The sequence below is a fragment of the Salmo salar genome, chromosome ssa16 (assembly GCF_905237065.1).
Source record: "Salmo salar chromosome ssa16, Ssal_v3.1, whole genome shotgun sequence".
Classification (NCBI taxonomy): domain Eukaryota; kingdom Metazoa; phylum Chordata; class Actinopteri; order Salmoniformes; family Salmonidae; genus Salmo; species Salmo salar.
Window position 1 is genome coordinate 79,021,363 of NC_059457.1, and position 15,850 is coordinate 79,037,212.

The following is a 15,850-nucleotide window of genomic DNA, read 5'->3' on the forward strand; positions in this document are numbered from 1 at the left end:
CCCATACAAAAAAAAAGGTTTATATCACGTGGACAGATTTTGGCCAGAGTAAATCTTCTCGCTTCACCTCTTCCTCTCTGTCTTTGCGCAATGAACTGCCGTCGGGTTTTGTTGCTCCTTGTTCGCCACTAGATGTCAGACTTGTCTAGTGTTCTGCTTGCTGGTTCTTGCCATGACGAAAACGTTCTTTTGTCTGCAACAAAATAGGTCAACGTTGTCCCTGGGATCCCACTGATCTGAGGTCAGGTATGTATTTTCCTCCCTAATTTCTCCATTAGGAATTGAGGAGAGTAAAATGATCCTAGTTCTGTATCTAAGGGATCATTTTTGGAGCTGTCTTTCTGTGCATGAACAATGTGGCAGTTGTGATTCCAGTAACATCTTTTTCTGTGGTTAATAAATGAAAGTTGAGAGGATGCACTTTTAATACTTTAACTTTGTTGCAGTTGAGCTCAGTTTTATCTCTCCTATCAAAGTGGTTAGCTGTGCTATAGGCCCTGGCCCCTGAGGCATTAGAGGACCCTTCTCTCTGGCTTTTGGCTATGAATGAAAAAGTTATAATCCTCAAACAAGGCCTGAATTCCTCCAGATAGGCTTTTCATCCTGAATCCACCCCCCCTGTATTTGGAGATAGACAGAGCGATAGATCAAAATCTTTTTCATGTGCATCGTTTTTCCCTCCTACGGTGGACACTACGGGGCTAAGGATTTCTTTCCCCTTATCTTATGTACTGGAGTTAGACCGTAACCCACTGGCCATGGGTTTAAACTCTAACCCACTGGCCATGTGTTTAAACTCTAACCCACTGGCCATGGCTTTAAACTCTAACCCACTGGCCATGGGTTTAAACTCTAACCCACTGGCCATGGGTTTAAACTCTAACCCACTGGCCATGTGTTTAAACTCTAACCCACTGGCCATGTGTTTAAACTCTAACCAACTGGCCAAGGATTTAAACTCTAACCAACTGGCCAAGGATTTAAACTCTAACCCACTGGCCATGGGTTTAAACTGTAACCCACTGGCCATGGGTTTAAACTCTAACCCACTGGCCATGGGTTTAAACTCTAACCCACTGGCCATGGCTTTAAACTCTAACCCACTGGCCATGGGTTTAAACTCTAACCCACTGGCCATGGGTTTAAACTCTAACCCACTGGCCATGGGTTTAAACTCTAACTCACTGGCCATGGGTTTAAACTCTAACCCACTGGCCATGTGTTTAAACTCTAACCCACTGGCCATGGGTTTAAACTCTAACCCACTGGCCATGTGTTTAAACTCTAACCCACTGGCCATGTGTTTAAACTCTAACCCACTGGCCATGTGTTTAAACTCTAACCCACTGGCCATGGGTTTAAACTCTAACCCACTGGCCATGTGTTTAAACTCTAACCCACTGGCCATGTGTTTAAACTCTAACCAACTGGCCAAGGATTTAAACTCTAACCCACTGGCCATGGGTTTAAACTCTAACCCACTGGCCATGTGTTTAAACTCTAACCCACTGGCCATGTGTTTAAACTCTAACCAACTGGCCAAGGATTTAAACTCTAACCAACTGGCCAAGGATTTAAACTCTAACCCACTGGCCATGGGTTTAAACTCTAACCCACTGGCCATGGGTTTAAACTCTAACCCACTGGCCATGGGTTTAAACTCTAACCCACTGGCCATGTGTTTAAACTCTAACCCACTGGCCATGTGTTTAAACTCTAACCCACTGGCCATGTGTTTAAACTCTAACCCACTGGCCATGTGTTTAAACTCTAACCCACTGGCCATGGGTTTAAACTCTAACCCACTGGCCATGTGTTTAAACTCTAACCCACTGGCCATGGGTTTAAACTCTAACCCACTGGCCATGGGTTTAAACTCTAACCCACTGGCCATGTGTTTAAACTCTAACCAACTGGCCATGTGTTTAAACTCTAACCCACTGGCCATGTGTTTAAACTCTAACCCACTAACTATGGGTTTAAACTCTAACCCACTGGCCATGTGTTTAAACTCTAACCCACTGGCCATGGGTTTAAACTCTAACCCACTGGCCATGGGTTTAAACTCTAACCCACTGGCCATGTGTTTAAACTCTAACCCACTGGCCATGTGTTTAAACTCTAACCCACTGGCCATGGGTTTAAACTCTAACCCACTGGCCATGGGTTTAAACTCTAACCCACTGGCCATGTGTTTAAACTCTAACCCACTGGCCATGGGTTTAAACTCTAACCCACTGGCCATGTGTTTAAACTCTAACCCACTGGCAATGTGTTTAAACTCTAACCCACTGGCCATGTGTTTAAACTCTAACCAACTGGCCATGGGTTTAAACTCTAACCAACTGGCCATGTGTTTAAACTCTAACCCACTGGCCATGTGTTTAAACTCTAACCCACTAACTATGGGTTTAAACTCTAACCCACTAACTATGGGTTTAAACTCTAACCCACTAACTATGGGTTTAAACTCTAACTCACTAACTATGGGTTTAAACTCTAACCCACTGGCCATGTGTTTAAACTCTAACCCACTAACTATGGGTTTAAACTCTAACCCACTAACTATGTGTTTAAACTCTAACCCACTGGCCATGGGTTTAAACTCTAACCCACTAACTATGGGTTTAAACTCTAACCCACTGGCCATGGGTTTAAACTCTAACCCACTAACTATGTGTTTAAACTCTAACCCACTAACTATGGGTTTAAACTCTAACCCACTAACTATGGGTTTAAACTCTAACTCACTAACTATGGGTTTAAACTCTAACCCACTGGCCATGTGTTTAAACTCTAACCCACTGGCCATGGGTTTAAACTCTAACCCACTAACTATGGGTTTAAACTCTAACCCACTGGCCATGGGTTTAAACTCTAACCCACTAACTATGTGTTTAAACTCTAACCCACTAACTATGGGTTTAAACTCTAACCCACTAACTATGTGTTTAAACTCTAACTCACTAATTATGGGTTTAAACTCTAACTCACTAACTATGTGTTTAAACTCTAACTCACTAACTATGGGTTTAAACTCTAACCCACTGGCCATGTGTTTAAACTCTAACCCACTAACTATGTGTTTAAACTCTAACCCACTAACTATGTGTTTAAAATCTAACCCACTAACTATGGGTTTAAACTCTAACCCACTAACTATGGGTTTAAACTCTAACCCACTAACTATGTGTTTAAACTCTAACCCACTAACTATGGGTTTAAACTCTAACCCACTGGCCATGTGTTTAAACTCTAACCCACTGGCCATGGGTTTAAACTCTAACCCACTGGCCATGGGTTTAAACTCTAACCCACTAACTATGGGTTTAAACTCTAACCCACTGGCCATGGGTTTAAACTCTAACCCACTAACTATGGGTTTAAACTCTAACCCACTAACTATGGGTTTAAACTCTAACCCACTAACTATGGATTTAAACTCTAACCCACTAACTATGGATTTAAACTCTAACCCACTAACTATGGGTTTAAACTCTAACCCACTAACTATGGGTTTAAACTCTAACCCACTAACTATGGGTTTAAACTCTAACCCACTAACTATGGGTTTAAACTCTAACCCACTAACTATGGGTTTAAACTCTAACCCACTAACTATGGGTTTAAACTCTAACCCACTAACTATGGGTTTAAACTCTAACCCACTAACTATGTGTTTAAACTCTAACCCACTAACTATGGGTTTAAACTCTAACTCACTAACTATGGGTTTAAACTCTAACCCACTAACTATGGGTTTAAACTCTAACCCACTAACTATGGGTTTAAACTCTAACCCACTAACTATGGGTTTAAACTCTAACCCACTAACTATGGGTTTAAACTCTAACCCACTAACTATGGGTTTAAACTCTAACCCACTAACTATGGGTTTAAACTCTAACCCACTAACTATGGGTTTAAACTCTAACCCACTAACTATGGGTTTAAACTCTAACCCACTAACTATGGGTTTAAACTCTAACCCACTGGCCATGGGTTTAAACTCTAACCCACTAACTATGTGTTTAAACTCTAACCCACTAACTATGGGTTTAAACTCTAACCCACTAACTATGGGTTTAAACTCTAACCCACTAACTATGGATTTAAACTCTAACCCACTAACTATGGATTTAAACTCTAACCCACTAACTATGGGTTTAAACTCTAACCCACTAACTATGGGTTTAAACTCTAACCCACTAACTATGGGTTTAAACTCTAACCCACTAACTATGGGTTTAAACTCTAACCCACTAACTATGGGTTTAAACTCTAACCCACTAACTATGGGTTTAAACTCTAACCCACTAACTATGGGTTTAAACTCTAACCCACTAACTATGTGTTTAAACTCTAACCCACTAACTATGGGTTTAAACTCTAACTCACTAACTATGGGTTTAAACTCTAACCCACTAACTATGGGTTTAAACTCTAACCCACTAACTATGGGTTTAAACTCTAACCCACTAACTATGGGTTTAAACTCTAACCCACTAACTATGGGTTTAAACTCTAACCCACTGGCCATGGGTTTAAACTCTAACCCACTAACTATGGGTTTAAACTCTAACCCACTAACTATGGGTTTAAACTCTAACCCACTAACTATGGGTTTAAACTATAACCCACTAACTATGGGTTTAAACTCTAACCCACTAACTATGGGTTTAAACTCTAACCCACTGGCCATGGGTTTAAACTCTAACCCACTAACTATGGGTTTAAACTCTAACCCACTAACTATGGGTTTAAACTCTAACTCACTAACTATGGATTTAAACTCTAACCCACTAACTATGGGTTTAAACTCTAACCCACTAACTATGGATTTAAACTCTAACCCACTAACTATGGGTTTAAACTCTAACCCACTAACTATGGGTTTAAACTCTAACCCACTAACTATGGGTTTAAACTCTAACCCACTAACTATGGGTTTAAACTCTAACCCACTAACTATGGATTTAAACTCTAACCCACTAACTATGGGTTTAAACTCTAACCCACTAACTATGGGTTTAAACTCTAACCCACTAACTATGGATTTAAACTCTAACCCACTAACTATGGGTTTAAACTCTAACCCACTAACTATGGGTTTAAACTCTAACCCACTAACTATGGGTTTAAACTCTAACCCACTAACTATGGGTTTAAACTCTAACCCACTAACTATGGATTTAAACTCTAACCCACTAACTATGGGTTTAAACTCTAACCCACTAACTATGGGTTTAAACTCTAACCCACTAACTATGGGTTTAAACTAGTTTCTTTCTCCTTTCTTCCTTTAATATAGCCCTTGTCTATATAGCATTATGTATATGCTGGTATGGTGGATTTGTAGCATCTATAGCAAGAAAATGTTTCTTTGCAGCCTAGCCACATAATGGGACATTAATTACTGAACAACATGAATGTGAACCTAAACTGATGTCTACAACATGAATGTGAATGTAAACTGGTGTCTACAACATGAATGTGAACCTAAACTGATGTCTACAACATGAATATGAATTTAAACTGATGTCTACAACATGAATGTGAACCTAAACTGATGTCTACAACATGAATATGAATGTAAACTGATGTCTACAACATGAATGTGAACGTAAACTGATGTCTAGAACATGAATGTGAACCTAAACTGATGTCTACAACATGAATGTGAACGTAAACTGGTGTCTACAACATGAATGTGAACGTAAACTGATGTCTAGAACATGAATGTGAACGTAAACTGATGTCTACAACATGAATGTGAACGTAAACTGATGTCTAGAACATGAATGTGAACGTAAACTGATGTCTACAACATGAATGTGAACGTAAACTGATGTCTAGAACATGAATGTGAACGTAAACTGATGTCTACAACATGAATGTGAACGTAAACTGATGTCTACAACATGAATGTGAACGTAAACTTATGTCTACAACATGAATGTGAACGTAAACTGATGTCCCATAGGTGGGCTATTGTGTGCCATGTAATCACTGACAGTGTTATTTTACTAAAGGGCCAGTCTCCTGTTATTTCACATTATCCCCCTCTGCAAAGGCTGACTTCAAAACAGTTTATTCCGAGTATTTCACCCTCACAATGGCTTTGAGGCGTTTACATCTCAGAGAGGTTTCTTCTGCATCTCAGTGTATTCTTTCTGTATATATTCTCTCAAAGCAGAAATAGCATCCACATATTTTTAAGCATCAGCAACCACTTTCAAGCCACCACCTCTATCTAACCAGGAAGAGAGGATGAGAAAACAAGATCCCCAGTGTAGGGTTCATATGTCAAAGGTCAATGAATAGGCCCAAAGGCTTCAAGAGAAGAAGAAGATGGGGCATATATTTGTTCTATGATAGAGGGCACCCAGTTCCAAGTTCATCCTTTCATACATGTGGAATCATCTACCTGCAGATACAGATGCTGAAACAGACCAACCAGGTAAAGCTCTTTGATTCCCAGTCTTCATCTCATGCTGTGACTACACTCTTAGAAAAACCCTTTGAAGAACCCTTTTTGGTTCCAGCTAGAATCCTATTGGGTTCCATGTAGAACCCTTTCCCCAGAGGGTTCTACATGGAACACAAAAGGTTTCTCCTATGGGGACAGCCGAAGAACCCTTTTGGAACCCTTTTTTCTTAGAGTGTACACATTGCTTATGGGCAGATTCCTCCCACGAAGTGTTGTGTGTTCTTGTAACAGGCAAAGCGTTAGAAGTAGTGCTGTTCTCACTGCAGACATGTTTGTTGTTGTGGATTTCTGAACCAGTCACTCCTGAGTCATGTTGTCAACAATTCTATTTGTCATGGTTTCCGGTTAAATCTGAAGAACAACACCCATAGGTTGAATACCATCTGGGGTCCCCACTTCTCCTGCCTTACCAGGGTCTCCCTGTGAGGAGGACAAATTAACCTTTTACTGCAGTGGGCCAAATCAGGGTCAGGACCACACAAAGTGTTTCTTGGTAGTCTTAAACAAATCTACTTTGAAGCAAGTATACACCTCACACACATGGTTATGTGTCACGCCCTGATCTGTTTCACCTGTCCTTGTGCTTGTCTCCACCCGCCTCCAGGTGTCGCCCATCTTCCCCATTATCCCCTGGGTATTTATACCTGTGTTTTCTGTGTGTCTGTTGCCAGTCCGTCTTGTTTGTTCAAGCTTACCAGCGGTTTGTCTCAGCTTCTGTTTTTCCCCTAGTCTCTCTTTTTACTCGTCCTCCTGATTTTGACCTTTGTCTGTCCTGACCTCTGCCTGAGTCTGCCTGCTGTCCTGTTCCTTTGCTCCACCTCTGGATTACCAACCTCTGCTTGACCCTGAGCCTGCCTGCCGTCCTGTACCTTGGATTCTGCTCTGGATTATCAACCCCTGCCTGCCTTGACCGGTCGTTTGCCTGCTCCTGTGGTTACAATAAACATTGTTACTTCACAGTTTGCACTTGGGTCTTACCTTGATTCCTGATAGTTATGGGCTTAAAAAAACAAGTCACATGTACTATGTCAGATATAGAGTTCAAATATACTACATTTTCAGTTTGCATCCCAATATTACACTTTTTATCCATCACAGAAGACTGAAATACAACAACTGTTTCCATAGAAACTGGATTTTCTGCAGTAAAAATAAAAAATATTAATTATGAAAAATATTTATAACCTTCCACCCGTGAGGCCACTAGAGGGAAATTTGATTGCAGGAAAGGGCAGACATTTTTTTTTGTGGATTTCTGAACCAGTCATTCCTGAGTCATGTTGACAAATCTCATTGTTTTTACGGTTAAATCTAATGAACAGCATCCATGGGTTGAATACCATAGTGATCTTACTGCTTCACAGTCATGTCCAGGTCTGCTGGTCTGGACATTGGAGAGATAGAAAACCTATTAGCAGTGATGTCTATGTGGTTAACTGACCAGAATACATTAGCCAGTTAAACACCCCAGTGCTTGTACCTGCCTCAGGCAATGCCTAGTAGGATCATACTGCTAAACCACTAACCATAGGGAGACACTGGGGGAGGGGGATCTGTCCTGCACTGTGCAATAATACACTCTGAGAGAGACAATGTAGGTCACTATCAGAAATCAAAATGTTTTGTTCATAATGAATTAACAGGGTCTAAGTAGATTTGCTGTGCTACTAAAGTATTTCCACTGCAGCACAGGGACAATGTGATTTCTGATTTCTCTGCAGTGCAGGTTGGAGGAGCTATCAGAGTGAGCTCCCTAATGGAGCCAGGTCAGAATCCTGTCCTGTGCATACAGATTGAGATATGGAAGGTTGTGTCCCCTGCAGTCTGGCCAACCTCTGGTCAAATAGAATCACTCCTCCCTGTGGACCCGCCCTCCTATTAGACAAACCGAGAAACTCTGGGTCTGTGTTTGACCTCACACACACCAGCTCACTCTCTGTAATGGATAGATTTTTTTTTTTTTTGTGTGTGTGTGTGTGTGTGTGTGTGTGTGTGTGTGTGTGTGTGTGTGTGTGTGTGTGTGTGTGTGTGTGTGTGTGTGTGTGTGTGTGTGTGTGTGTGTGTGTGTGTGTGTGTGTGTGTGTGCGCATAACTACAAAGATACAAAATGAGGATCAGATTAAACATCGAGGCTATTGGATGGCTGGTTGGCTGCTCCATTTACTGTGTGATGCATATTAATCTAATGTGGAAAAACCTGTCTCTTTGATCAGGTACCCTGCTATATAGAAATGTGGGTAACGATTAATTAGAATTTGTTTAATTGCTACACAGTCCCAGGATATCGGTTGAAGTACGCAAACATGCAATGAATGTAATTATTACAATCTGTATCTCGTAATGAAACGGATCATCAAGGGTTTGAAAACAAGAATTATTTTGGGAAAGAAGTGGTGTATTTACACCAGACAGTCAAGCAGGATGGGCTTGTGTATTCATCCTATACTCCCTGGTTCCCCCAAGTGCTGTTGTCCAATCCAGTGATTATATTTCAAGTGTCCTATATAAGTGTCCTGACTTCATATTAGCTCGGGTAACCCAAACATTCACGTGTATCAAGTATTACAAGGTAGGATTTGACCCATTAAGAGTAATTTTAATCCTTTCCAATTATCTTCAATTGTCTGGATAACCATTAACACTAGAGTAATTATAAACGATGCCTTCTCCTTGCTTACCAATCATAATCAAATCCTTTCATGGCTGTTTGGTTGAAAATTCATCTTCAGAAAAAGTCATATTGTGGTAGTAAGAGAAGTAAGGATGTCTGTGTTTGTAAAGTATCTGAAGGTGCCTCCTGATTCTCAACTAAAATGATTCAGTGGCAAGGTCGGACTGGATATAGGGCAATTCTGGTAAATTCCAGATGGCCTGGTCCTTCTTTAGCCCAGTGGGCCTGTATAAATAGTTTTTTTTGCACAAAAATATCATCATTTGGCTAGTAATGGGGGCCTCAAGGGACAAAATGGTCCGGTGTTAGAAATGTCCAGAATGATTTTTTTTGTCCCAGTCCGTCCCTGTTCAGTGCATTCACTTGGTTGTCTTCACAGTTCTAGGATTTCTATAATGATTTAAACACATTGAGATTGGGGTTTGTCCTCAGGGTGAGGTAATGCTTTTTAATTGTTGGAAACTCTAGGGATGCACAGTTGCTTGCTAAGCCAATTTAAATCCCAGTAGGCAATTCCACAGAAAATACACTGTAATGCTTGTAGGGGTTTGGTAACCTAAACATTGAGAACATTGAGAAGCAAGACTCATTCTAATGTCTTGACTAACCTTGATCAAGCTCCTCATATTCATCACTCCAGACTTTTGCCTTGTTTCATGTCTCAGAACATCGACTTGGATAGAGGCTTGGGTTGTTTGTGTTCAGCTCCCTATCTGCTATAGATGAAATCCTGGTATTTTCACACATGCAGGAGGGCCACTACGGTGGCCTGGGTGCAGGGGAGTCTGGGCTGGCCGTGATAAGGGCTTAGGGGCTTTGAAGGCAGCTTTACACTGAGATCAAGGTGGGCCACACAGACCACAACAGAAGTGTTCAGACCCCTAGAAATCCCTATAGAGTTTTACTCCTAAAATAAGCTATCGTCCTTACCAGAATGGCATGGCACTTGAAGGGTCACACAAGCCTAGAAAATAGCTGTCATGAAAAAGTTGTGGTTAATAACTGATTATTGTCCAATGGATTACGTCAAATCAATTTTGAATGGAACGGTCTGTTTGGAATCTTCCTCCTTCAACATCAAAACTTTTGCTTTCCCCAAACACCCTCCCCCCCACACACACCTACACACACGCATTTACCATTCATGATGTTGTTGGCCTGGCTGAAAGGTGTTTGATGCTAACAAGAGCCCATCCTTCTGGGATGGCCCCTGCCTGCCACTCTTCATCCACACCATTATCATAAATGTGACATTTCACAGATAATATTGATTACTTTATCTTAGCATTTCAGCCTGCATGACAGGCTGGTGCAGAGAGCAGCGTTTCTATTGATCTCCAGCCTATTAAACCCTCTTGTGAGTATAATCGTTGTTATAAGACCTTTTACTGCCTATAGAATCAATGGTTCACATTTCCAGACAGGACAGAAGAGATGTCATATTTGAAAATCTGCAATTTTCATCTACATGCCCTCCACCAATGTGTAATAGGCATTTTCTATCATTCCCTGGAAGAGAGACTGTACATATAGGGAGCTGAAATCATACCTATATAATGCTATTTAGTTCTTCTGTGAAATGTTTAGTTCACGACAGAATGTGTTTACTTACATGCCAACACTGAAAAACATTGGCTTGCATGTTTCTTTAATGCCAATCCTATCCTGAGGGTTTGGTTTGGAAATGTCATGTAGACTATTGTATAGCAGGTCAATTCACACACTCCAGCAATTTGTTCCTACGGTCCATAACGTGAGTCTTATTTAATCTTTCTTAGTTCAGTTGGTTGCGCATGGCGCTTGTAACGCCAGGGTAGTGGGTTCGATTCCCGGGACCACCCATATGTCAAATGTACGTCGCTTTGGATAAAAGCGTCTGCTAAATGGCATATATTATAAAAACACTAAAAGACAACGGTTTGACAATATTGTTATTTGATTGACATTCTGGTTCATGATAAATCCATGTGTAATAACAGAGCACGTAGTCAATCTTCAACTCAACCTCTACTGAGGAGAATGAGCTTTCCTCGTCTTGTTGCCGGAGAATCACACTTAGTAGAAAAATAGGCTATAACATTCACTTCACTGGAGAGGAAACTGTGTAGGAGAAAAGTTATTTCTATGAGAACTTACAGTATGATGGGAATAGGTAACATTTTACATTAGGTCTGGTTATACAATTTGGTTTAATTTTATTGTCGTTATCTGGAATTTATCGTCTGACCATCTGATGACAAATATTTGATTCCCATCTGTTACACTAGTCCTTAATCAATCAATGATTGTCAGACAAATCTGTGGACAAGAAAAATAGGAAAATATTTAGTAGTCGACTATTTAATATTAACAACATATTTCCCCATTATCATGTTTGATGATTTCTGACGATATTTCAGCAACTAAAATAAAGTCAGAAATCCTTATAAATTGCCATCATAAATAATTGTTCATTTAAAAGTGTAATAAACGGAATTAATTTTATTTTGAATGGAAAAACCTGACATTGTAAGCCCCTGACCAATCAAAATGACGAACACATTTACAAACGTTAGATTATTTAGCAGTATACGTTATTAATTCAAATGCAATATAACCACAGTCCAGGTGTGACAAGACAATAAATAGCCTACATAAAACATCTCCCATAAATGATTTGATAAAAAATAAATCTGTATACGTTCCAGGCATATATGTTCCATATACATTATCCAGTGTCTACATACAACAACATAGTTATCGAAAATGGTTAGTTATCAAATGAAAATACTCACAATTCAAAGCAAGACCAAATAGTTCAACACATCCATGTTCTTCAGAAATCGACGATATTGTAATATTGTCTAACTCTTCATACTGTTTAAATTAAAAACATCTTAAATGTTGTGTTGTCTCTTTTTTTATCTGGCAATGCAGACATGTAGGCCTATAAACGTGATCAAGCGCTCTTACGAAGAGAGGTACAAAAACAATGGAAATAAATGAGAGAAAATGCATAATGCGTGGTATAGGGAACTCAAAAACTGTCATATTAACCTCGCCTATCTGACACGATGAAAAGATATATGGCACCTAAAAGGGCAACGTATCGAGGAAAAGCTTGTCTATTATTGCAGGTGGAGGGACCAAGTCTTCCAGTTTCAAGTAGAATATCCTCTGCAGACCTTGTGTACATAGCGTGCGAAGTTCAGGCAGCTTTCCCAAGAGTTTTGACAAGTGATTTGGTCGACTGACACTTCCATCGTTAAAAGTCACTTTGTCTTTCAAACAGTTCACCATCTTGTTCTGAAGTTCCTCTGCTCTCCTGGGCTCCTTCAGCCCATGTCTCTCTGAAACAATGACAGGGTGCAATTCGTTTCAAAACGTAACCCAATGGCATTATAGGCGCATAGATTCAGAACTTAGGGATAGGGTTTTATTAGCCTACCTGTTACTGTGGCAAGGGCGCATATGCAGGAGAATGTTGCAACGTCTATATTCATACTTTGAAGGTTTGCAGAGAACTCCACTATGGTGTCAATCCAGTCTCCAAAGCCGCGCCTACACTGAAGCCTGTGCAAAACCAATCCGTTGCAGAAGATGAGCTTCCCTTCCTCAGGGTTGGACCTGTAATATGATAGAATCGCATGATTAGGATTCGGATACCGACTTGGCAATAAGATCAAATGGATACTATCGCGCGTCATTGTTGTGCGTAAAATTACTATTTATATATGTGCAATTTTTGATATGCTATTGTATAAGATACCTGTAAGCCAAACGCAGAACGAAGAGTTCCAGGAAGGCTGATTCGAAGAGGAGATCTTGGTCCGGTCTCGGCAGATCGGTAAAACCTGGGATCTTTTGCGCCCAGTCTCGGATAATCTCCATGGAGACGGTCAGGACGTCGTAGAACTGCTGCACATGTTGCGTGTCATCTCCGGCGATTTGGCTGTCAGCATTATTCTGGAACTAGAAAGTGATGTTAAATTGAACTCATAAAACCAATGCTCAACGGTATATTTTGAAAACGTATTTTATGACTTATTTTATGAATAAACTGGTGCGCAAAGTGATGTGGATTGCATGACCGAGGCTCGTACTTACTCGGGAGTAGTCCAGTCGAGACAATGAGGGGTTGGAGTCCACATGGGCCCTCACTAGCGCGCTAAGGATGCTGACAGGTGACAAAGGGTCTTGAATTTTATGTTTGGAGGGTAACCGGCCACGTCGACCCTTTAAACTGGCAGTCCTGACGACTGAATAATGAAAAACATAAATTAAGTTGTTTTGTATAAATAATTACTATTATGCTTTGAAAAACACATTCTGCTTACAAATAATGTGTAAATACATTTCAAGTAAATGCGTAAAGAATGCGTTTTAAGAAGTAGAACAAACCTTACCTTCTTTGACCATTCCCGTGACAAGGCACTTTTGGAAACGGCAGTATTGGCACCTGTTTCTCCGGCGTTTGTCAACTGCACAGTTTTTCCCAGCTAAACACACATATTTGGCATTTTTCTGGACAGTGCGCTGTGAAGAAACACAGAGGAGAACACCTTAGTTGCCATTCGATGCGTTTCCACCTGAAGCTTTGATACATTGATCAAAGATAGCCATTAAAATACTTTTGCCACGCATATTGACAATGGGAAATGAACAGCCAGGGCGGTGCAGTCTTACCACCTACTCTCCCAGCTGCATAATGCATCACAGCAGCGGACGAGGCAGACAGTGGGTAAATATAATTCCGTGGCTACTCATAATATTAAGTTGACCCTCTCCCAGTCCTCTATTGGCATGGCAAGGAGATGAAGGTTCTTGATTTTGAAGGGATTGTATCAGGAGCCAATAAACAACACAATGAATCAGTAGCCTAAATATTAAAATACATTTAAATGGAATGTTAGTTGACCGTTAGTTCTAAATGTAGAACAATCCCCACAGATATTTAATGTAACATACCTTGAAGAATCCCTTACAGCCCTCGCAGGTACGCACGCCGTAGTGCTGACAGGCGGCATTGTCCCCACACACGGCACATAAAGAATCGGTGTTGGTGGGAGATCCTTGGCTAGGAGGCGACGGTGCTTGGTTATCCATAAAGTGATGTCCCTGACCGAGCTGGAACGAATAGGGGGAACCCACCCTGTGCTGTTTCCTTAAGGAGCTGGAACCAAAGATGCCCTGGCTCTCCAATCCATGATACCTGCCTGAGGTATCCGGGTTCACGGACACCTGGAGGGATCCGTCAAATCTCATCTGGCACGTCGACAAAGGACTACCGGTTTGGGAATGCTTGAGAGAAAACAAGGATAATCTGGATATGGCATTTTTCCGCTGCTCCATCCTGTGCGCCACCGCCAAGTAGTCCTGGTGAAAACTGTACAGAGATCCAGAATCATCCCACGCATGGCTGGGTGGACTCTGGAATGTATGTGTGTGTGGAGAGGGGGGCTTGTAGTAAACGGACCCGGAGGGAGTGACCATCTCATCGGACTGATGCGGCTGGTGGTGGTGACTCTGCTGGTGGTACATGGGGATGTCCTCAACTTTGATGGATGACTGCTCCCCCGGATGGGGCATTTGGAATAGACAAGGGGGTTTGACGTCATAGTTCGAATTGTTACAGTAGCTGTCCACGAAAACACCGACATTTGGAAGATTGGTGATAGTGGCTGATGTGATTTCTGTGTTTGTCAGGTCCATGCTAAACTTGACAAACTCGGGCGTTAGGAAGTCGCAGTTATGGCTGTGGTGCTCTCCAGCGGCTTGGAAGCTGCTTGCGCTCTGTTGCGAAGCGGGACTAGCTCCTTGAGGTGACGATCCGCACTGAGCCTGGACGCACGGCATAGCTGCTATAATGAGAGAGGGAGACATATACTTATATAAATCGATCTCCTTGTCAAGCCATAATCCCATCCAATGCAGATGCATTGCACGTAAATTAGAATGTTTGCGTAAAAGCGCACGAGACGTATATGATTAGCCTATTCTGTCACCACTCTCTAGAACAAGTGCCAACAGTAAAATCATTGCATCTGTAATAGGCGCAACGTCTCTAACATTATTTGTAGTCTTACCTTCAGTTGTATGACTATTTTCAAAGACACAATGTCCGAATCACTTCCTGGAGTTATGATAATATCCACTCCCTGGAGTTATGATAATATCCACTCGATGTTGCTCCCTGCTAAAGAATTCGAAAAAAATCTGTCACAAAAATCACAAACCTGTAAAGATATGAATTTATAAGCAGGACATTACTTTCTGATCACATTAACGTTATACTGTTGAAAACAAAATATGAATTTGAAGACAATTAAACCAATACCTTAAACTGTCACCCGGTGCACCATAATACATCAATTTAGAGGATTACATCTTCTCTGCTGTATCCATATCCAAGTGCAAATGCAGTATTGTGAAGAGAACGGGGCAGATGGCCATGCACCTCCCCAACTGGCTACTAGACTGGCCGCGGTTGACACAGACAATGTGCCTTTGTTTATGTGGCTCGGAGTCGGAATACCGCTGCCCACGTGCCAAAGACACTGGACGTCATCGAGCATTACGCGCACCAATCCCTTCCAAGGATGGATGTTTTAGATACAACTGTAAACGCACGATAGCGTACAGAATCTAATAGAATAGAATAGAATGTTTAAAAAAAATGTTGACATCATCATACAAGAATGATAAAAAAA

General features: G+C 41.2%; 1 protein-coding gene across 1 annotated transcript; it reads right to left on the reverse strand.

Annotated features, from left to right (window-relative positions):
• Nucleotides 1-11,622: 11,622 nt before the first annotated feature.
• On the reverse strand, nucleotides 11,623-15,739 carry LOC106574868 (nuclear receptor subfamily 4 group A member 2). Its single transcript, XM_014150994.2, has 8 exons — nucleotides 15,478-15,739; nucleotides 15,227-15,336; nucleotides 14,109-15,001; nucleotides 13,547-13,676; nucleotides 13,248-13,399; nucleotides 12,910-13,112; nucleotides 12,589-12,767; nucleotides 11,623-12,490 (listed from the first exon to the last, which is right to left on the reverse strand). The coding sequence occupies exons 3-8, from the start codon at nucleotides 14,994-14,996 to the stop codon at nucleotides 12,234-12,236; spliced, it is 1,809 nt and encodes a 602-aa protein (XP_014006469.1). The 5' UTR covers nucleotides 14,997-15,001; nucleotides 15,227-15,336; nucleotides 15,478-15,739; the 3' UTR covers nucleotides 11,623-12,233.
• Between the last annotated feature and the right edge of the window lie 111 nt (nucleotides 15,740-15,850).